The 22965-nt window shown below is 36.1% G+C and overlaps 1 protein-coding gene and 1 long non-coding RNA gene across 2 annotated transcripts; both read right to left on the bottom strand.

The window, feature by feature from the left end:
- Positions 1 to 434: 434 nt before the first annotated feature.
- LOC113301352 (snRNA-activating protein complex subunit-like) lies at positions 435 to 4836 on the bottom strand. Its single transcript, XM_026550116.1, has 12 exons — positions 4448 to 4836; positions 3902 to 4152; positions 3554 to 3609; positions 3359 to 3425; positions 3230 to 3279; positions 2908 to 3124; positions 2504 to 2592; positions 2327 to 2417; positions 2020 to 2115; positions 1772 to 1897; positions 1432 to 1692; positions 435 to 821 (listed from the first exon to the last, which is right to left on the bottom strand). The coding sequence occupies exons 2-12, from the start codon at positions 4061 to 4063 to the stop codon at positions 537 to 539; spliced, it is 1500 nt and encodes a 499-aa protein (XP_026405901.1). The 5' UTR covers positions 4064 to 4152; positions 4448 to 4836; the 3' UTR covers positions 435 to 536.
- A 1394-nt stretch (positions 4837 to 6230) lies between these two features.
- On the bottom strand, positions 6231 to 8418 carry LOC113332831. Its single transcript, XR_003351716.1, has 4 exons — positions 8109 to 8418; positions 7198 to 7320; positions 6993 to 7059; positions 6231 to 6576 (listed from the first exon to the last, which is right to left on the bottom strand). It is a non-coding gene; the product is annotated as an uncharacterized LOC113332831 (long non-coding RNA).
- Positions 8419 to 22965: the final 14547 nt, after the last annotated feature.

The raw sequence follows: 22965 nt of genomic DNA, 5'->3' as shown, positions 1-22965 counted from the left end.
GGTGGGTCCCACCATCACCACTGAATATATAGCAAGTACAAATATAGACATCCCAGGTGAGTGCAACAGACCGTGGGAAAAACCGGGAGAAATCCCGTGGCACTAATAGGGGTGGGTCCCACCATCACCAGTGGGTCCCACCTCCATTAGTGCCACGGATTCCTCCCGGTTTTTCCCACGGTCAACTAATCATTTCTGCGTCGTTTTTGGCTAGAACCTGACTACATCAACCCGCATCTAAACCCAAACGACCCCAATCGGGAGGGTTAAAACCGAACTGTATAGAGTCTTGGGTTTCCAGAAGCAACTAACGAAGATACGGGCGGGTTGGTTTTAATTTATAAAATCGAGGTACTAGCGGTTTGGTCGATGGTTTTAGGTGAAACCCGAGCCGACCGATCCAAGTACAGCTCTAATCTAAAGACACCAAAAGCTACATAGATAGCGGCAACTCCACCATGATAATTAAAGACCAAAAGGTATTTCTACATGTATAACATAAGTACTTGCATGCCCTATTGAAAATGCAGTATAGATTAGTCGTGGTGATAATCATATACAGCATAGTCCTCGTATAACAAGGATCCATCCTCATTGTAGTGAAGAAGGTGGTAGCAGTTATCACAGAAATAACTAGGATTTTCTGGGGCCCACTTGTCCTCCACTGTTACTTTTGTAGCACGGTAGATCCTGCAGACAGAGCACTTCTCGAAACGGGTTTTTAGTTGGAACATAAGCACTGGGTAAGCTGCCCGGTTCTGCTCATCCTCTGGATGGATCAACCTCATGTCCCTTAATACCATGAAGTGCTTGCAATCTCCCTAAAGCACATTTGTATTGAAACAACAAACAGCATAAGCATTCACTTTTAAACAGGACCCAAGTTTGGAGAAGAAACACACAATTATTACTGCGAACCTCCAAATGCAAACCGTTGACATTCAAACAAACACAGCAACACCAGGGAAAACTTCTCTCAAGAGTTGCTGTTCTGCTTCTAAACAACTTCAGCAATCGTTATTCTTTTAAAGGTATCCATTCATGCATTTCGCTCTTTGCCTTAATTAAGTCGAAAAGCAAATTCGTGTTAGGCAACCACTCACGAAATTGCTTTTCAAGTTTTCAACTTCTAAAAGCAAGAAACTTGAAGTTGCTTACAGCCAAAAACTTGATTCACAGATCAGAAGCAAAGCTTTTTTAACTTCAAAAGTCATTCTGTGATGGGTCCCAAATTAACTTTTGGCTTTTCGACTTAATTAAGTGGAGAAGCTGCTTTGGGAAAGTGTTTGCTTCTTGCTTCTGAGAAGCACTTCTACTTCTGTGATAAGCAGAAGTGCCCTCGACGCAGTATCCAAACACCCTCCAATGGTCTAGGTTATGCACACACATGTATTTTAAGGCAAAATTTTAGAAGCTGGATGGTAGAGGTACCTGGTGGCAATATATATACCCAGCTCCAAGTCTAAAACTCAGGTCGCAGAAGCGGACCTTATGCATGTCGACAGCTTTGAAGTTAGGCAAGTGAGAGGTCTTCGTATCTCCAAATAACGCTTTTTCCTTTGGCTGTAGAGGACCAGATAGGATCCAGTCCCATTTCTCAAGTGCTTCTTTCTTAGAGTTCCTAATCCAGTCGAATATAGGTTCGCTATAATCTACGGCATCTGGATCTCTCAAATCATTGCAAAATACGTCCTAGAAAAAGGAAACAAGTATCATGTTGGTAGATACCGATTTAACCAGATAAGAAATGTATGATAAAGTCAGCACTTACTTCGATGAGAAAATATCCAGAAGGATCAGACTGCTTTTCTTTTTCCATCAGCTGGTCTGTAGAGCAAAAAATTTGATCCCTCAGCTCTGCTAGAGTTTGATTCCCTAACACCAAGAACTCCTGGGTCTACAAAACAATTTCAGATAATGTAAGTGGTAGCGTAGGAAAGGTGACACAGTTAAATACATCAATGGGCCAACAGAGATGGATGAGTGAGAAGCTTCCACTGAAGAGAAGAATAGAAATACCTTTATGGTCTTTTTAATACTGTGATATATCTCAACACAAAGAACCACTTCCTGAGAAGATACAGCTACGTGTTCACGAGTATTTGATGATTTCATCTACAAAGTTTTATGACAAGGAAACATGAAACATAATCAGGACAAGGATATTATTCATTCAATCCAACTTCACCTACATTACATATAAGCTCCGTAGTATAAGAGAAATATCACACTGGAAGATATAGAGAAGACGAAGAAACCAGGAATATTTAGGAATAAAAAATGCCTTGAGATACTGAGGCTATATCCCAAACACATGGATCCGTACTTTCGTTGAAGAATTGATGAACCTAAGTGTTCTCATCCTCTCGATATTCTCTGAAGAAGGCACTACTCCATCACCAGCATTGCAGCTCCCACTGCATAACATATAATTCATCAAAGTGACAATGAGAAAAAGAAGGGAATAATCGCTAGTTGAATTGTCATACACTGGGTCACATACTTGAATGAATGTAATCTAGCAGCCAATTTATCCTCATCCTGCTTTTGCTTGAGGTTTGCAAGCTGCTTCACTTTTGCAGTGTAACTACTCTGACAGGAGTATAGAACAGCAAAACTTTGAATAGATTATCAAAATCAATAAACACTAAGTGGACAAAAACCTCGAGCAATGCCAAGCAATCTAACCTAAATAAAACATCCAGAAACAGAATGAGATTATAGCTAAGTTCATTCAACAGAAGGAAATCACTATGTTTCTGACTTATTAATCTACAAAGGGTTGAACTCGTCGAGACAAATATCAAAATACAGAGCTCTGTTTTTAACATTTGTAGTTTTAATTAGAGCTAATTACAGAGGTCAAAGAATGGGGATGAAATGTTAGTAAAGCAAATGCATACATACTTCCAGTTCTGCAGCACGGCAATCCCTGTCAAATTTTCTCCCCCTTTTCCTGCTCATCTTTGAGTTGCTTTCAACCAATATGCCAGAAGAATCAGGATCACCGACTTGAACCAGAGAGCCGTTTAGTGACTCATAAGATGGCGATGTATTTATTCTCTTTTCTGAGCTTTCTGAATGAGCAATAGCACAACATGAGGTTCCTAGGTCATCTTTGCTCCTAAAATATGACACAAAATTCAGACACGGGGTTATGAATGCAGGATGTGGTGCATATGTTAGCAATAAAGGTACAGGCCTACAACATGGTCACATTATTACTCACATTCTGTTAGAGAGATCTTCTAAAACTTGTGGTTCATTTTCATCATTGTTCTGCAAGCAACAATAGATAGTTAAGTAAAAAATGCTGATCAAAATATTTGACCTCTTCGGAACTAACAAGGATGAGTACCTGAAATGCTTCTTGTAAAGCTTTTTCTACCAGTTCTTCCTCTGTATAGATTTTGAGCTCATCAACACTGAGAAATCCCATAGCAAATGTCAAAGAAAAAAACAAACTAGTATGGATAATATTCTAAAAATTATAGTCAAACTCTATAGCATTGTAAGTATTCTCGTAAAAAACAAGTTCTAATAGATGACTTACGATAGATCTTCCTCACATAAATGGAATGAATCTACACATAATTCTGCCTTTAAACTCTGCAGCGGGACAAACCAAATAAACAATGTCACTTACAGAAAAGAAAATGGAACCAACTTCACTTATCGGAAATTACAGCTTTTTCATAAGGTTCCATTCAGACGACCCAAGCAGACCCTTACTATAAACTTTAAAGGGCCAGGGAAATCTTATAATCGATGAATTTAGCGAGTTAATCGGCTCAGTGTATTCTTATAATCAATGAATTAGCGGGAATAAAAATGAGTTCAGCGGCAAAAAAAAAATAAATAGAAACAGAAAATTGAGAGAGTATTAGTAATATCAACAAACCTGCAGTTCTTCAAGAACCAAATCCTCAAAACGACCTAATCTGATGAGGGGACTAGTAAGATCAGGAACGTAAATAGGGCCACCACGCGCTATGGAACTACAAACAGATTGTTCATCTTCTTCTTCCAATCCTTCTTCAATGGAATAATCGACAAATTCCATATATAGGTGCTTTCTTTTCTTTCAGAAACACTAAAGGTGCTTCCTTTATCCAATGGAATAGAATAGTCTGTAACTGAAGGTAGTTTACCCTGTATATTCCGTTTAAACTTCTTTAGAAGGAGTAAAACTCATGTCAAAGATAATTATATCTGCAAGCAATTATAACATTCTAGACATAATCCAAGAAGGAATTGAACTCAACAAGAAGTATCTTAAAGGTAAATAAGCAATCTTTGAAGAGCAAATTCAAAAAGACAAGTATTTTTCAGCGAGGAAATTGATTGAATAGGTTGTGGGTCATTTCTACCAAAAATAACAATACTCAATTCAAAGTTCACATCAAACAAGTCAATAGCTAAAGAATAGTTATTCTGAACCAAATACCTCAACAAGAAAAGGTAGACCGAGAGAGGAAGTGTTTATGTAAACCTAATTTGGCACAGAGGAACAATTCTTCTTCTGCTTCTGAATTTCTGATTTCTAAAATGCGAGACGAGAGCGAGCGAGCGAAAGAGATTTGAGAGATTTCCTTACTCTTTTTCCTTCTTCGTTCTTCTTTCGTTTCGTGAATTGAAGTGACCGTGTGTCACACCTTCAGATGCCCAGCAATTTTCTGCGAAAGTGTAACCTACAAAGCTTCGCCCAATTGCACTTCAGCCTTATAAGTTTGTACCAATACAAACAACCAACTCTTCAGGTTTACTAGCGGAAGTCTTTAACCTTCTTTCTCTTCACTTAAACTCATCAAATGCACCCCATAATACATTCAATGCATGCCATACTTTACCAATAACAATCAGCCAACTAAGAACACTTACAACATGACACAACCAACTCTTTTTATTGCATTAAAGGGAAGAAATACAAAACTTGCCCACTTGGGGACTTACACAGACTTGTTCACCTTTGAACCAAGCCTTGGTCTTACAAAAACTCTCCTATTCACTCACATATGCAAACTCACTCTCACATATGTTCTCCTTAGCAAGCCTGCCGAATTTTCCCCTCCTTAGGACTATTTATACAGCAGCTTTACTTGGCCAAACCGTGCATAACCGTTACACACGTATGAGACAGCCATCTGTCTCAGGGGCAGTTCTGTAACCACCACTAACTGTGCTAACTGGCCAGTTCTTTTCCAACTCGCGTCAATCATCCAACACCTGTTCTCTAACAGTTAGAACTATTCTCCCACGTTTATAAACTCCCGCTCCTCTTCATCACACATCATTGGCATGCTTGCAAAGCTCGTAACTGACTTGCAACCGTCACTTGAGCCATATTGCACGCTAGTTGCAACATGTTGGATCCTGTCTTGCACCAACGTTCAACCCTCTTGGCCCTGCATGCTTATCCTTCTAAACTCATGCACGGATATTCCTTAAGCTTCCAACATCGAGGCCAGCGCTATTAGCTCACTCTAGTTGCTCATGCGTCATATCTGCTTCACTACACCAACTTGCATGACAATAGTAATGTCACTCTTGCATTACCGACTTGTTTGCACTTGTCCAAGCTTTGGCCCTGCATGGAACTTATGCATAGACTAATCCTTAGTCTATTCCACTTGCTTGCATCGTCCTTGAGTTTGGGCTAACTCAATTCCATGGGCATGCCAACATGCCAACATGCTAACTCGCATGTTGCATCTTGCATCTTGCATCTTGCAACTTTGGTCTACTCTTGCCTTTGCCTTGATGAAGCTTCATTGTGTCGGTCAATAGCTTCATTCCTTAGCCAAATGTCTTTACAATGAAGTGTTGCACTTGCACTTCATTGGCCCTACGAGGTTATGCCATTCTTGACACTTGACAGTCTATACAGTATACTGCTATTATGGCTTGCGTTGCACTATTATGGCTTCGCATCGCGCCATTACGGCTGAGTACTGACTTGACCTGCAACTCTGTGATGCACAATCATTATGCGTCACTTGCAGTACCGTAATAGCGTGGTAGTATTCGTCGTTGTTAGGGGCATCCAAATATGCATCAAAATGGTATTGTAAATGTTTGTTTTTTATTTTATTTTTTTACTAGTAATACTCCACGCGCGATGCGCCTACCACGTGCCTGCCGATTAAACCAAAGATTGCGCATTGTTGCCTGATGTTCTGTTAAAGAATTTGTAAAACATAAATGCAGGTACGTGCGACACATATAAGCAGTTCCGGAAAAAACAAAAACAATCTCATTGCATTTACTTAGTTCCACACTGATAAACATTAAGACATAGGAATCAAACTTTTCATTCAATAACGTCTCAGTTTAAAGTAGTCATTTACATAAATTATTCTACAGCTTCAATAGAGACTGGATTGTTGACTGCTATCCGTTGTGTTATCAATTAACTGTCGAAGTTATTGGTGATGACACCGCTAACCCGAGTTCGGACTTGTCAGTATGTAAAATAGAAAAAACAATCAACTGTCAAAGGCGAGCAAGATTATTGACTGCCATCCGTCGTGGTATCAATTCACCGCCGAAGTCGAGCTTGCTTCATTGCTTAAATTTCTGAAAAAATGATAGAAATGTAAGTTAACAATTAGATTAACAGACAAATCATTTTATCCCTTGACTAATCAAGTCTTATGATCAGGTACTACTACACGATCCTGCATCCACTCTTTCTCTTCTGCGGCAGCAATATCGGTTATTCGGTTCAATAGAAAAAACATATTCAGGTTCTGAATAGTGTATAAAAGGAAAGAAAACAAACTGCCCGAAAATAATCCATATACTAATGGAGTGAAGAAGAGAAATATCCACATACACTTCAGGGGTCAAGATTTTCTTTATCCCATCATTCAATCTCTAAAAGTTATTTTAACGCCTATTTTTTTTTTCACTTTTGATTTGTTTGACCTACATTTACATTGTAACAGGTATCTATAAAACCATATTTCTTAAAATTATAAAGTGGTAGTTACCTTCAAACTGTTTTCTCATTCAACTTAACATTTGGGCACGGTGGGACTTGCAAGATAATTTCGCAACCTACAAAATTGACATTGAACAATCAATTTATATGTGGATACTGGTAAAGCATAAAGTAGGTTATTCAAAAGCAAAATAAAAAAAAAATTAAATGTTGGTTTGCACGTTCATAAAACACCATTTTTCAGCCAAGATCACCTCATTCGGTTGTGATATTTGACTTCCATCAACCACATGCGAGGCCCAGCATGGGTTCTTTGAGATGAGCATTTAGTCTATTTGCACCCATCTTGTCCAAAACATTTTTTCTACCATTTTTCCCTGCAAACAAAAATATGGACTGATCACTAATGTATTCCTGGTTGCATTTGTCACAATACACAACCATACAGTGTTATAAAGCACAGACAGTTACACCAAGGCTAAAGTTAACTAAGGATTACTCTGAAACACATAATATTCATTTTATTTGATGTTGGTAAGCAAGATACCAAAATTGAAAAAGGAACTGAAATAATTTAGTCGGTAACCAATATGCAGCATATAAGTGTACCGACAGTTTCATCAACATTTGAAATCGTGAAGAACTACCTCTTATCTCTGTGAAGAAGAATAAGAACCATACATTTGACCAATCATTCAATCACAACATTAGACTTGAACCCCCCAGTTTGATATACAAATTAACCGGTAGAACATATTGAAGTGAACATTTAATCCCCAAACGAATAGTTTTAGTTATAATTTTTTCACTGGGGTATTTTGTCAAATACTTAAAGTTCAGTAAAGAAAGTTGTATTTTACACAGTGGAAGTTGAAACCCAAACTTTACAATCAGTTTATTTAAGCTTTGTAGATGTGTTTTCTTTCAATTTCAGTCACATCATATTACGTTCTTGTTTAGCCCAAATTTGAAGGACATGCGGTTGAGCTCGCATGTCCTTCATTAAATTGTAATCCAGTTGGTACTGTTCCAATTGGAATCGAAACAAAGAGGAATGTAACACTCAAAATTGGGAAAACCATAATTCGAATTCAAAATTGGGAAAATCAAAATTCAAATTCGGTACTGATAATTGGAAAAATCGAATTGGAGGAAAAATATGTACCTCAAATAATGATTACGGTAGAGATGAATGACAGTAGGTGCTGGAGGAGGTTCATGCTGCTGGTTCCAATGATGGTGATGGTGTTGGTGGTGAAGGAATGATTATCGGAATCTAAGCAACATAGTAGGGATTTTGATTAGGAATAACGTTATTTGGTGGTACTGCTAGTTATGGTAGTTGGTACTGCTGCGACGGTGGTGGTTAGTGCTGCTACGACGGTGGTGGTGGTGGTCGTTGTGCTGGCTACGATGATGACAGCGCTGGTGGTATGCAGTGCAATGAAGAGAGCTTCGTTTCTTAGAGTTTCATCGAAATTATAAGGGAGATGATATGTAAAAGATGAAGGGTGTTTTGGTTTTATCAAGTACACGTGACCACCAAAACGACCCCTTTTCTTTATTATAATAAGATTTTTTTTTCTAACAAAAGCAACAACTAAGCAGAACTGCTCTCAGCAAGGAGAGGAGCATACACGAAGGAGGAGTACTTAACCACCGGTTAGACAACTGGTTTCTTTTCGCAAAACTGGCAACGCTATGAACAACAGAATTACCAGATTTCCTGACAAAACAAAATTCGACTTATGGAATCTTCTTTATAAGCTCCCTGATTTGAAGGATCTGAGATCTGATTTTCCAAAGAATTTTGATGGAGTTATTCTTTAGGATGTTAACGATGATCAGCGCGCCTCCTTCCACAACGATATGGTCAAAATCTTTCTTGATCCCCAATTGAAGAACGAGAATAAAAGCTTTGGCTTCAAATTCTATTGGTAAATGGAAAATGAACGCCTCAGTGCAGCATCCTTCAAACTTGGAGTCGTAATTTCTCGCAATTGCAGCACAGGCCGAGTTACCATCAACATAAGCCCCATCCACATTGATTTTTATAGCATGTTCATTTGGTGGGGACCAACTGCTATTTGAATCTCCAGGTTGAGTAGCCACAATCACAGAGCTTGTGTCATCAGTACCTTCCTCCTCTCCAGCTGGTTGATTGTAGTAATTAAACCTGTAACTAGCATGTCTAACAATACTACTCACATTTGGCTTGACCTTATTGAAAGTAGCTTCAGAATATCTTTCATTGGATATCTTTTATACTCCAGACAAACAACAAGATTTTTGGGGTGGGTGGGGGTGGGGGATATCTTTTATACTCCAGAATTTCTTTCATTGAATATCATCTTCTTGGGAGTAAGAAGTAGAAGCACGCTCATCTTGAAACATCTTTTGAATGGACTTTGAAGAGAGTTCACCTTTAGGATGTTTTGTCCATACCAATTTGTCCTTAGTCTTCTCATTATCATCAGGGATGTATATGACTTAAATTTTATAAGCATGTTAGAGCATGGCTCGATTGAACCCACCAAGCGTTGGTATGTCAAGTTTGATTGTCATATGTTAGTGAATCAAAACTCATTTAAAGAGTCGCTTGATTATTTACTAGAGTCAACTTCGTACAGGTTAGATAGAAAGTTACTAGGATATGAGACTTACAAGTATTACGTGAAGACTTGAAGAATGTGAAGAAGTAAAGAGAGCTACAACGACGACATCATCCTTCCACTTGAGGTTAGTAATATTTGAATTGAACTGTTTCATTCCTAACTTATCTTTCAAGTCGTGCATATTGAAAACATAACTGCGAAGCTGTGAATGAATATACTCTAGTTAGACATAGTATTAAGGAATTACAATATGAAGTATAACGACTATCTTTTGAGCTTCGTATATAAGACATCGACATAATCGTATGAATGCTATTGTGATCAGGTATGGGTATGGGTGAAAGATTTCGTCCTAGGAAACTATGTTTTACATTCGTTTAAAGGAAGTAAATTCATGAACTTGTTTTGTGAATCGAAAGGGAAATCGCTAGGCTTATTAGTATTGTTATTCATTGCAAATCTTTTGATTACCAATATGTGTGTTTAGTATAACCGCTCATAACTTGTTTATGTATCTTGGTAAAACTATTCACAAGACCTGACTTTTGTATTGGTGTGACTTTTATTAGTGAAATCGATCTTAAGTAATCGTCTGAGATTTTATGATCGATTTGTTGTAATTGGTATGGCCAACTCTAGACATTGGGGAACCAATCCTAGTAAGAGGTGCAACCGATCACAAAAGGGGAATCAATCCTTGTAAGAGGTGCAACAAGTTTTTAGTTATTGGGTAACCGATCCTATGAACATGTGCACCAAATACAAGTTAGATACCATATATATGTGGGAACCGATCCTAGTACCAAGTCAACCAAGTTTTAGTAACTAGCGTGACTAATTATAGTACCCACATGGAGGTAGAACCGAAACTTGTTTTGGTAGAACCGTTTAAACCCATGATTGGTGATTTGATAGGATAATCAATCACATAGTTCTTGGAAGTCAGATGAACCAATTCTAAACTTGTTTGGAAGTGTGGAAAATCGGTTCCAAGATGGTAAATATGAAAAAGGATTTACCAAGTAAAGATGTCGACATACTTTGAACATGTGCAGTAACTCTTATCTTTTATTGTTCAAAGATATTCCTTAATAGCTAAAGGAGAATCTCGGATTGAAATAAATTGAGAATCTTTTAATTAAGGTTTTTAGTTTTATATGTTTTTAATTTCCAGCAATTAAAATGCATATCTTTAGAAAATAAAAATTAGTAATGTGCATTTACTAGTTGGAGATTTTCTACTGAGATTTTCGGTCAATATTTGGACAGAGCATTTCCAGGAATTATGAAAACCGTTTTTGCCCTTATTGCATATCTTTGAGAATATTCGGTTTTGGAAATTCCTTGGTATCCAAACTTCCTTGGTCTATAAATATTGAAGCTTGCATTTCGAGCAAAATAATTCTCAGAGCCAGCAAAACAACCTAATTGTGTTGTTACTGGTGGAGCCGTCTATTCGGAGAGGAAAGTACCCTAATTAGGCGAAATCTCTTACGACCGCTCGTTTTAAAGACTTCTTTGGGATTGGGAAGCTCTACGAGTACCTTTGGTGGGAAACTAGATAATTGCAGTTTATTATTAGTTTTCGATTGATTTGATTGACTAACGGTTGTTGAACTTTGATTGCACCTAGTTGTTTATGCTTGAGAATCTTCTCTTCTGATATAAGGTTCACTCAAAATAGATCGAAGTTTCGACGGGGATCTTTAGAACTGTTTGTATATTTAAATACGTCTTGTGATAATCTGTTGTTAACAGACTCCGTTTTGTGTGTGATTCATCACAAGAGATTCAAGTTGGTTGTGTGCAGGTGTTTATTGAAGATCTAAGTAGATTTGAAGACGAAGAAGATTTCTGATTTGGGTTCATAATCTTTGGTGTTCATAAAACTTGATCGGCTGGGGATCCAACTATAATCGGTTTATCTTTGTGATAACCTTGATTTATTAGTTGAGTAGATCGCCATCAATAAGTTTCTTTGTGATTCGAAGTATTGATTGCAAAGTCTTGACAATTACTTTGGTAGTTGTTATTGGATAGATCTAAGAACATGACAAAGGAGTTTATTGGGATAAACGGAAGATCCTTTTGTCAAACTCATATCACGTTGTTTGAAAAGAGTTGTTACCGAACAGATTTGTTGTTCCTTTACTGTTTGGAATACGAACCAAAGGAATTGTTCCAAGTGCGTGACTTATTGCAAGTTGGAGGCGCGGGGATACAGACGGAACTAGGTGAACTATAGGTTTAGTTGCTTGGTATCAACTATACGAAGTTGGTTTAGATTTTGTATAGCGGCTTAATCCTGAGAGTATTCAATTCTGGACAAGGTCCCGGGGTTTTTCTGCATTTGTGGTTTCCTCGTTAACAAAATCTTCTTGTGTCTTTTACTTTTCTATTTCCGCAATTATAATTGTTTTTATTATAATTAGAAGTAAAATACACAAACTTTAATTCCTATTATCTTGATAGAAATCCTATTGTGTTTGGTTAAGTCCGATCCTATTATCAAGTAAACATACTTCGTTGTTGTATTGTCTCGATCTCGTATCCATAGACGATCACATGAAGTGTGAACTGATTAGTTGTATTGTCTCGACTCTGTCCATAGTCAATCACTTTCGGAGAATGGACTTATAGGTGGAAAAGTTTTAGATTGAGGTATATTTGGGTACCCTCATCTTTTCAAAGCAGTTTGGGTTGAGAACAACTCTTCTATGAGCTCTTTGTCCCACCTTCTGGGGTTCGCTCCATTAAGTCACTGACATATCTGATCTCACATCTTTGAGTGACTTCTTCTTGTATGAAGTGATTAGGAGTTTTAGGAAGCCATGGGTCCTTCCATACTTCAATTCTAGTTCCTTCCCCAACCAAACAACACCATCCGTTCTTCATGTCTTCTCTGCAATCTAGAATAGCATTCTAGGTCGAAGAACCTATATTTGTTCTCTTACAATCCCAAAAAGATGAGGATTTTAGATATTTGTCTCTCATGATCACACTCAAAAGGCAATATGGTTCATTTAAGAATCTCCAAATGTTCTTACAAATTAAAGCCTTATTTAACTCGTGGAAGGATCTGATGCTGAGACCACCAACAACTTTGTTGTTCTCCATTTTTTACCACTTTATAAAATGAGTCTTCCTTGCTTCAGTTGAGTGACCCCACCAAAAATTACGCATGATTCTGGCTAACCTGTTGATCCCAGATTTAGGCACAATAGCACTTGACATATAGTAAGGAGAAGTGCTTTTCACAAAAAAAAATTGTTTCACAAAAAAAAATTATTTTTTTTGTTCTTAGAAGTCATTCTAATTTTTTACCCAAGCAAACTTCTAACTTTTTGACTTTTAGAAGTGAAAAGTAATTTATGCATATGTATCCAAACAAGTTATCAATAGTTATGCCAAATTTGGTCAAGGGTAGTTTCAATATGCATCTGGTAACTCAGCATACATCACCATATTGACAATCGTAGCTAAGCGTAAGTTTTTGACCCGCCTCACTGAAACGTGGTTTGAAACAATGTTAGATTTCATTTACGCTACTTTGAGCATTCATTATGGTTGAACCTACTGACGAACGCAAGTTTAAAAATTTTCAAAAAAGATATATATATATATATAATTTTTTGAGATGACAGTTAGTTTTTAGTCGTTGATTTCATCTTAACAGCTCGTTCAAAAATCTATAAATAACCTCGTTCTTCCGCATCTCAAGTTAGCATCTACTGGATATGTTAAAATATGAACCAAGGTCATCTGCAACGACAAGATTTAAGTTTTTGGAGCAACTAAAATCGCATGTTTCCTAAGATAATGCTAAAATGATGATCTTGGTGGAACACACTATCAAGTATTAATTTGATACAGGCATTCTGTTTCACAATGTCGGTTTTCATTTATGTTCTTATTTCCTATACTAGAAGTTTTCATACTGTGTCATTGTCCAGTTTGTGAAAACACAATTCCAAGTTAAGAAAATATTAAATACAATTATAGGGGGGGTGAATCCACTTGTTGTGTGGAGCAATCTTAAGGCATGCTATGTTGGTGAAGATTGGGTGATGAAATACATGATCAAATCTCAGAATCACATTTACCTTAAAAGGAGATATCTACTAGTTTCCCAAGATGAGGGCATGTGTAAAGGGAGAGGAAATAAATAGCAAAATTTAAAGTGGGCGGATACACATTTGTTGCGAGTTAGAACGACCAGATCCATAAAAGAGCAAGTTGATTATACACGTGGAATATCTAAATTCTCTCATGACCACAACAATATTAATGAACTTGCTAAGAACTACATTGAGTTCCTAAATGAGTTTTTTTCTCGAAAAAACTACTTAGCAGTAGATTATATGAGTTATTATTCACTAACTGTGTTTTCATTTGGAACAACTTATAAATAACTTTGTTTTTCTGTATCTCAATTTAGCATTTACTAGAGATGTTGAAATATGAACCAAGGTCATGTGCGGCGATAAGATTTAAAAAAAATTGAGCTACTAAATGACATGTTCTCCAAAAGAATGCTAGAAAAATGATCTTGGTGGAATACATTACATATCAAGTATTAACTTGACATTGACATTTTATTTTTATAATGTTCTGTTTCATTTATAATCTTGTTTCTTTATATACAAGAAGTTTTTATATTGTGTCAATGTTCAGCTTGTGAAAATGCAAGAAACATTAAATACAATTATAGCGGCAGAATTTTTCCTGCCATGTAGACCAATCTCAATAGTCAATACATGACTATGTTGGTGAAGAATGAGTGACGAAATACATGATCAAATCTCAGAATCATCTTTACCTTAAAAAGATATATTTACCACTCATTCATGATGAGGATATGTATAAAGGGAAAGCAAATGAATAGTGAAGTTTGAAGTGGGTAGATATGCATTTGTTGCGAGTCAGAACTACCAGATTTGCAGAAGACTATGCTGACTATATACATGAAAAAGTTAGATTATCCATGACTACAACAATAATAATGAACTTGAGAACTACATGATCAAATGCCTCACTAGGCTTTTTTCTTGAAAAACCCACCCAATGGTAGATTATATAAGTTGTTACTCACTAATTGTATTCTCATTACAAGAAAATAATGGATGGGGTGTTAGGAGTTGGGAAAATAGTGGAGAGAGAGAGTGAGTAAGATTGAGAGAGTGATTATCATATTTGTAGCTCGATAATCATTTCAAAATGTGAGAATTCAAGTCAAATGAGCGTCAAAACCGTCTCGGGTAATTTTCCTTGGTTACTAAAATCTACCTTATGATCCGACTTCGGTGGTGACTTCAAATATGCATCGGGACTCAAAGTATATTCATGTGTGATTCAAATTTTTAGTGTACAAAAATCCATCATGTGACCCAAATTTGTTAGATGTTTCAAAAACTGCATGTTTCATGATCCAAGATGTGATACAAAATTTGTTGGATTTGTGGAACCTTATCCTAACACTTAAAATCTACTCAAGATAACAAAAATTATTATGTGACGAGAATTTGCAACATATTTCAAAATATTTATGCATCGTGACCTTAATCTCTTATTTTAACCTTTACATATCTATTTCGTGAATCAAAATATTTCATTATATCGTAAAGAATTTATCGTGGTGACGCAAAACATTCCACCAAATCCAAAAGAAATAAGTGATGATATGCTTTGTTGATAAAAAAAATTGTTATGTTGACGCGTATTAGATCTTGGATTCTTATTTCTTTCTCGTGCTTAAAAATGGTTTAATGGCTTTAACTAATGAATAAAAGTATGAGAACCCTGGCCAATCGGGTTATAACAGGTTACTTGTCGTTTTGTTGTCGGAAAGATGCGGTCACCTATGTTTTTCATATTAATGGATCGTACAACCTATCGACAATCACATCTATTAAACTCAAATCAAATATTATTTGCCAGTCGGCCATAGTGTCGATTTTGGTTTGTCCCCACCTCTTTCCCTTTTTATTTTATATTAGAATATTATTATTATTATTATTATTTTATGGTTACCTCTTTCAAGGACTTCTTCTTTCGATCAAAACTCATGATTTCCATATCTTGACAAATCTTACTTCATGGACCATATGGTTTGCAAAGCAAGTGACCCTGCAACCAATATGACTTTCCACTATAATAAATATTAAAATAATATTATTTTAATATCTTTAGCTTTTGGTCTTTCAAGCAAAATTAAGAGTTTCGATCAAACTCACATTATTCATAAAAGGACCAAATAATGCTCGACGGACCATCATGAAATACCAAAATTCTCAGGAATGATACGCGGGAGACATGGCAACACGAGCATGCCACCATGGTCGGTTCCTTGGCTTCCAAAATCCGGTCCCACCTCCATCATTGATTAAGGACCTAATTAATCTTCTGGAGTTCATAATTGGTTCAAACTCTCTCCAACGACGACCACTAACCACCATGGACAGTCCCCTCTCATCCATGGTTGATCCTCATTCAATCATTGGTATATCATCCATCTATCAAAATTAAGGTTTTGGACCTAAATTCTCCGCAAAGCATAATTCTGAACAGGTCAAACACCAATAGTTTATGTTGATCCAACAATTAATATTTTAATTAATAATTAATATTCGGTCCAGCTACCAATATTTTATTAATATTTCAATTAATATTTTATTGATCCAATTATTAATTGCTCTGCAAACAAATATTGATTCAACTATGAGCCATGTTTCATGTTGATCCAGCTATAACTGTAGTTTCTTGGTCCATCGACCAGCACTCAGTTGGTCCACCAACCTGTTCGACCATTATTTTAATGTTATAATCTCTCTGCGTCATTAGACTTACTCATGACATATGGATTGAGATAAACTTTCTATGATCATTCTCCTGTCAAATGCTTGACACATCAACATAATGGTTTATGATCGATCCAACAATCTCATCAAACCTATGCTTATCAATCCAAGTCATTCGACTATCATTGTTGCGCTAGCTAGCACAATGATAAGTCACAATTAACAGTAACCCATCAGACTCAACGTTTATGGTCCACAAAGGATGTTTCCAGCAAACACTTCATGATTCGTCTATCATAACCTTGAATTACGAACTATGCTTAATTCATCAGTTAAGACTCATAGTCTAACTAGGTCAACAGTTGACCATATGAAATACATCTACAAGGCAGACTTTCACATGAGACATCAATTCATGTCATATGGGGGGGGGGGGGGGGGGTATTGACCAGGTTTTTGGTCTGGAGACCTATATCATTGTAGTAGGGTAAAAACTGATTCTGGTGAAAATGGTAAAATGGGGTTGGTTGATGAGAAGCGAGTCTAAACCCTAAAAAAATATATTGCACAAGAGTACTTTAGATTCAAGAGATCAATCTGTACAATTATGTCCTAAACCAAGAAATTGTTTGTTCAGTCTTGCTTCGGTCATAAAGGAAGTAGAAGGGTCGGTCATAAGGAGGGAAGCAGAGTAAGCGTTGAGATCAGAGTGATAGGTTCTGTAGGATGTTGTTTTTTATGACTATGTATCAGAAGGTAGAACTTACTTGTAAATGGTAATATGTTATGTTCTATGTGTTTTCTGGATACTTGTGATGATCCGTGAATAGATTTTAGAATCTATTTTATATCGAGTCATAATTGAACACCCCGATCTCATAGGAAGTGGAGGTTGTGAAGTAGTGAAAAGATAGAGATCGTGTAAAATTGACCAAAACCGTGTCCTTATTGTTGAGGGAGGACTGGATGGTTGTGCACCCACTACTCCTCTACTTATCAATTATCCGCTCTTTTTGACACTTTCTCATAATGGGTGTGTTATAAATTGTTAGAGCACTGCTCGGTCGAACTCACAAGTGTTGCTATATCAAGCTTGTTGTAAAATTTAGTTGATCAAAACTATATCTTGATTTCTAGTCTACAATTGGTTAAGTCTCGAATTAGGATAGAGGTATGTAGTTGAGAATCGCACATCACTGTGTTCTACCGTTTGAAGTCGAAGATCAACCGAAGAATTTGGAGAAATTCTTCAACAAAAGGTCAGTGAAGACTGAACCACCTATTTCTCAAGTTATATTCATCTTTCTATCTATGAGGCGTTGTCGTATGACTAATTAGACTATTGCAAGCTTATCAAGAATTTCGAGTCAAGTTTATCTTGTTCATTAATTCTCGAAATATATATGACTAAGCTTAATGAACATTTGTTCATACTTGATGAATTTCGGTTAAGAATAATTTATTGTTTGCAATCTAAATCGTGATTCAAGATTATCATTCGAAAATATCTTGGAACAGTGATATGTGTCATTGATGTTATTTGGGAATGTTTCAAATTGATCTAGAGAGAAATATAGAACTATTGTAAATCTGGATACATGATAATATGCATATCAGTTTACATAATGGGAGAACTGTCATAGGTCCAGAGCCGCAATACCCGGTATCCATACCTTAAAAAGTATGTTGCTCGTGAACCAGGAATGACACACATACCCAGTATGCATATCGTAAAGAAACTGTTGGTTTTGAAGCCGGCGTGGTATCCATACCCGGTACGCAATCCAGAAAAGTTTTGTGAGTTCCTGAACTCGGTTTCTGTCTTAAGGTTACACATACCCGGTACATGTACCATGAAAAAAATAGTCACGAACTCGGTTTTTGTCTTGAGCTAAGAATGTATTAATGTTCAAAAAGGAATATCATCATATGAAAAGGTAGAGTATTTACAATATTAAAAAATATTCTGTGCTCTCTAAAAGTTATTTACCATCCTCAAAAATTTGTGTTTAATGGGACATTGGTTTGCGTACTATGAGATGGTACCCGTACTTTTCTCTTATGCACGTGCAAAAACCCCAACTTGAAGTTAGGTCACGAACCGACCGTCAACCCAGAAAATACCTATTTACAAACTCGTTTATATACCCTAACTTGTGATTGATAAATTCTCATCCAAGGAGTTCCGCAACCAAGCATGTCTTCCATGTCACGAATCTTCCAAAGCATGGAAAAAGCTCTTAATTACGATGGTATTGAAACAAGAGGAAAAAAGAGAACTCTGGTTGATGACGAAGTTGTTGAATCATCCGAATATTATCCTGGTGTGAATTGTTATTTTGCATATGATCATCAAGATGTTGAGCGTGGAGAGATGATTTTTTCTAATTTTATTTATGATTTTCTTAAACAATTTGAGGAAGCAAAACTAGAAATTGTTGAAACACTAAAATGTCTAGACATGTTAAGGACTGAGTTGAAAAAGGTTCCTACTGATCTTGTTCTCATGAAATCTCATGTTTGTAATCTTCTCAATGGGGATATTTTCTCTGAAGAGCTCGTGGATACAATTGATGACAAATTCAAGGGTCTTAATAGCAATGAAGAGACTGGAAAAATCTAGTTTACATAGCTTTCTATTTCATTTTCTAGGAAACTTCTTGTGAGAATTTATTCTTGCTTTTGAGAAGGATAACTAGGGTTTGGTATATAGCACAAATTGTGATTACACAAGCTATTTCCAACGTTTTTCATCTTGCATGTTTTTAGATTTATTTATTTAAATTATAGAGTTTTTGGAAGATGAACTTGCAGTATGTAATCATTATTGATTTAATATATCGCAAAGTCTTATGAGATATATGTGTCCTTTACTTTTTGTAAATTGAACTGACATCTCATATATGCTCAGAAGTTAAATCTATTATGGTTTTTATAAAAGGAAAATAAAACAAATTGTTTGAGATTTTTTCGCATTATCGATATTATTGTGACCACACTTCTATGTTATTACTTCATTATACACTCTGTAAGATTTTCTTATGCTTAGTCAATTCGATTAAAATTGTCTCTTTGTTCGTAACTGGCGCTGAGATTAATTTATGTTGATGTTTAGGATACAAATCCATGTGATTTGTTAATGTCCGATAAAATACTTCTTTTTACAAAAAGTAAGGTCACTCATGTTGTTCTCTTGGAATGACATCAAATGGGGGAGAGTTCTTAATTGAACTTGCGCTTAATTGCCATATCTTTGTGGGGTGTGTGGTTGTGGAATTTAAAGGGGATGCTTGTATCTTAAATATCCTAGATGAGCGCTAAGTATTTCATACTCTATGATATCATCTAAATAAATTTGATATGTAATTCTTTTAAATCTTGAGGTATCTTTTGGTTGAATTCATTACGATCCCATGATTTTCGTATCTTTGCAATTTTTTATTGACAAAAAGGGGGAGAATGAACTAGTATTTTCGCGTTACATACATATGATTTACGGATCATTATGTGAGGGGGAGTGAATCAATATCTATGGGTTTCACCTATTATGCAAAAGATGTAAGTATTGACTAAGAAGGAGAAACATATCACCGTAGTATTACTTCTAAGTTGTGATACAATTGAACTTTCGAGAAGATAAAAATAATATGTTTATGTATAACGACGATTGAGAATATTTGTATTCAATGTTATTATCGCTAAGGATCTTCAACAACAACGATCTGAGTTGAACATATTCAGAATCATTGCAACTTGAAGTAACGAAGAATTCAAGTAGTTTAAGAAACCAAAGAAATCAAGCATGATGGATTCAAGGAGTTTTTGAAGCTTTATTTTTTAATCCATATGTATTGATAGTTTTGTCACTAAAATTGACAAAGGGTGAGACTGTTAGAGCATTGATCGGTCGAAACTCACAAGTGTTACTATATCAAGCTTGTTGTCAAATTTAGTTGATCAAAACTATATCTTGATTTCTAGTCTACAATTAGTTAAGTCTCGAATTAGTATTGAAGTATGTAGTTGAGAATCGGACATCACTGCCTTCTATCGTTTGAAGTCGAAGATCAACCGAAGATTTTACTTCTTTAACAAAAGTTAAGTGAAGACTGAACCACCTATTTCTCAAGTTATATTCATCTTTCTATCTATGAGATGTTGTCGCATGACTACTTAGATTATTGCAAGCATATCAAGAATTTCAAGTCAAGTTTATATCGGTAATTAGTTTTCGAAATACATATGACTAAGCTTAATGAACATTTGTTCATACTTGATGGATTTCGGTTAAGAATAATTTATTGTTCATAATCTAAATCATGATTCAAGATTATCATTCGAAAAGATCCTGGAACAGTGATATACGTTAGTGATGTTATTTGGGAATGTTTCGAATTGATCTAGAGAGAAATATAGAACTATTATAAATCTGGATACAAGACATTATGCATACCAGTTTACATAGTGGGAGAACTGTCATAGGTCCGGAGCCGCAGAACATGTACTCAGTACACGTATTAGCGTAGCTATATGTTGACAACAACTTTCTGGTACGCATACCCGGTATCCATACCTTAAAAGGTCTGTTGCTAGTGAACCAGGAATGGTACACATACCCAGTATGTATACCGTAAAAGAAATGTTGATTTTGAAACCGGTGTGGTATCCATAGCAAGTACGCAAATCGGAAAAGTTCTGTGAGTTTATGGACTCGGGTTTTGTCTTAAGGGTACACATACCTGGTACATGTACCATGACAAAAATAGCAACGAACAAGGAAGAGTACACGTACTTTCCCTACCGAATATTTTCAGATGCACATAAAATTATTTTTGTGAGATAATTAACATTTGAAAAAATCTCTAATGACACCATAGACATGATTGATCATATTATAACCTATGGTTCTGACTCAAGCTTAAAGTATTAAGTGTTAATGAAAATGATTAAGCTAATGGTTCAATCGGCTAGTTCTGCTTAACCGTCTATGAACAATGTCTTTGTACAAGGTTCGGTTACGGTTCATCCTAACCAGAGTGTATATCTTGATATGTTAATCAAATTTCAAAGATTCATCTAACGGTGGATATTATTAGCTTGGTTCCAAAGCTATCTTAGCTTAAACCTAAAGCAACCTATACTTTGAAAGTCTATATAAGGGGAACCTCAAGCAACTGGGATCTTTGAATCCCGACACTTCTCTTGTGTGTCCTAGTTGTAAACTAGATTCGTCATCTCCTTCAAACCCTTTTAGGGTTTAACGACTAAAAAGACTTCACAGGGATTCGTGAAGCCAGGTCCAACTATATTTTATCTTGATAGTTCATGTATCCTGATATTGTTTGATTGTTGAGCTACTCACTCAAACAAGATATATAGAAATCACAAAGTTCTCTTCGTCTCAAAATTTGTGATTCCACGGGTTTAATACTTGTGAGGTGAATAATAATCTAGGATGCTCTTGGGGAAGCATAAGTCCGGATTTTGAGGTTAGCTAGACTTTGTCTATTGCTATCGATTTCCAGTCTCACCTTGATCCATTGATCAAAAAGTAAATCACAAATATAGGCTTATCAGTGGGAGACATATTGGTTTAAAGTATTCAATTGAGTTAAAGAAACTCTTAGGCTGTAAAGGACATCAACTAAGAGAATCAATAACGCATAGTCCAGCTGGGATTCAAGAGGTGTAAGGAACGCGATTGTAACTGAATTGCTATGATAGTTTAATTTGGTCTCAACTACATTCTAGTCTGAATTTAATTGGTAGTAGGCTAGTGTCTGTTGCAGTTTAATACAGTTTGGTGTTCAAGCTGGACTAGGTCCCAGGGTTTTTCTGCATCTGCGGTTTCAATGTTAACAAAACTTCTGGTATCCTTGTTATTTCTTTTCCGCATTATATTGTTTATCTTTATAATTGAAATATCACAAGTTGAACGTAAATCAATTAAAGTGGATACATCCATCCTTGTTTGTTGGATACGACTTGACTGATTCTTGGATATTGATTTTTGGGATCATCCAAAAACTCTCACACATAAACCGGGTTCACGAACTAGTCTCTGTAAACTTTTTGATTGTGAGAGAAAGATATATAACTCTAGATATTATTTCTTGATTGAGATTCATTATGTCAAACTCTCGGAATTGTATTTAAGTTTGTCCATACGGGTTGCCTAAGAAAAAGTTGGTGGTGTATTTTAGTACTCCCACGTTTTCACACACCGCATGTTGTAGACCGCCAAACCAATACCCTGATGAACATCCCTCATTTGTGACATTGTTGATGTCTCAAGTGAAAAATATAAAATAAGTCAACATGTATGACTAGCTTGACCTACATAACTAGGTTGTCAAGTTACGTCGTGTTGAACGTGGTTATCCAACACCTCTCCTTGACACCATGACATGTGAAGAGTGGTCATGAAAAGTGGAGAAGAGGATGTGTGGTCATCCAAACAACTAAGTATATGATGTTGATCGTATATATAAGACCTACATGTTTCGACCAATCACATACGAGCTATGATGCATGTAGGTCGTGAATGGCAAGTCAAGTTTCATAACAATATGACTTTCCATGAGAAGTACTCAAAAAACCAGCACATTGT

The sequence above is a fragment of the Papaver somniferum genome, chromosome 1 (genome assembly GCF_003573695.1).
Source record: "Papaver somniferum cultivar HN1 chromosome 1, ASM357369v1, whole genome shotgun sequence".
NCBI classification, from domain to species: Eukaryota; Viridiplantae; Streptophyta; class Magnoliopsida; order Ranunculales; family Papaveraceae; genus Papaver; species Papaver somniferum.
Note: the sequence above shows the minus strand (reverse complement) of the source record. Positions and strands in the feature narration are given on the sequence as shown.

What these genes read in the sequence shown, in the direction of transcription:
- LOC113301352 (XM_026550116.1), bottom strand. Translation starts at nt 4,063, where the DNA reads ATGGAATTTGTCGATTATTCCATTGAAGAAGGATTGGAAGAAGAAGAT. An exon ending in TTATGTGAGGAAGATCTATC is followed by an intron (nt 3,426 to 3,553) that starts GTAAGTCATCTA and finishes GGGATTTCTCAG; the next exon opens with TGTTGATGAGCTCAAAATCT. An exon ending in GCTAGATTACATTCATTCAA is followed by an intron (nt 2,418 to 2,503) that starts GTATGTGACCCA and finishes TATGTTATGCAG; the next exon opens with TGGGAGCTGCAATGCTGGTG.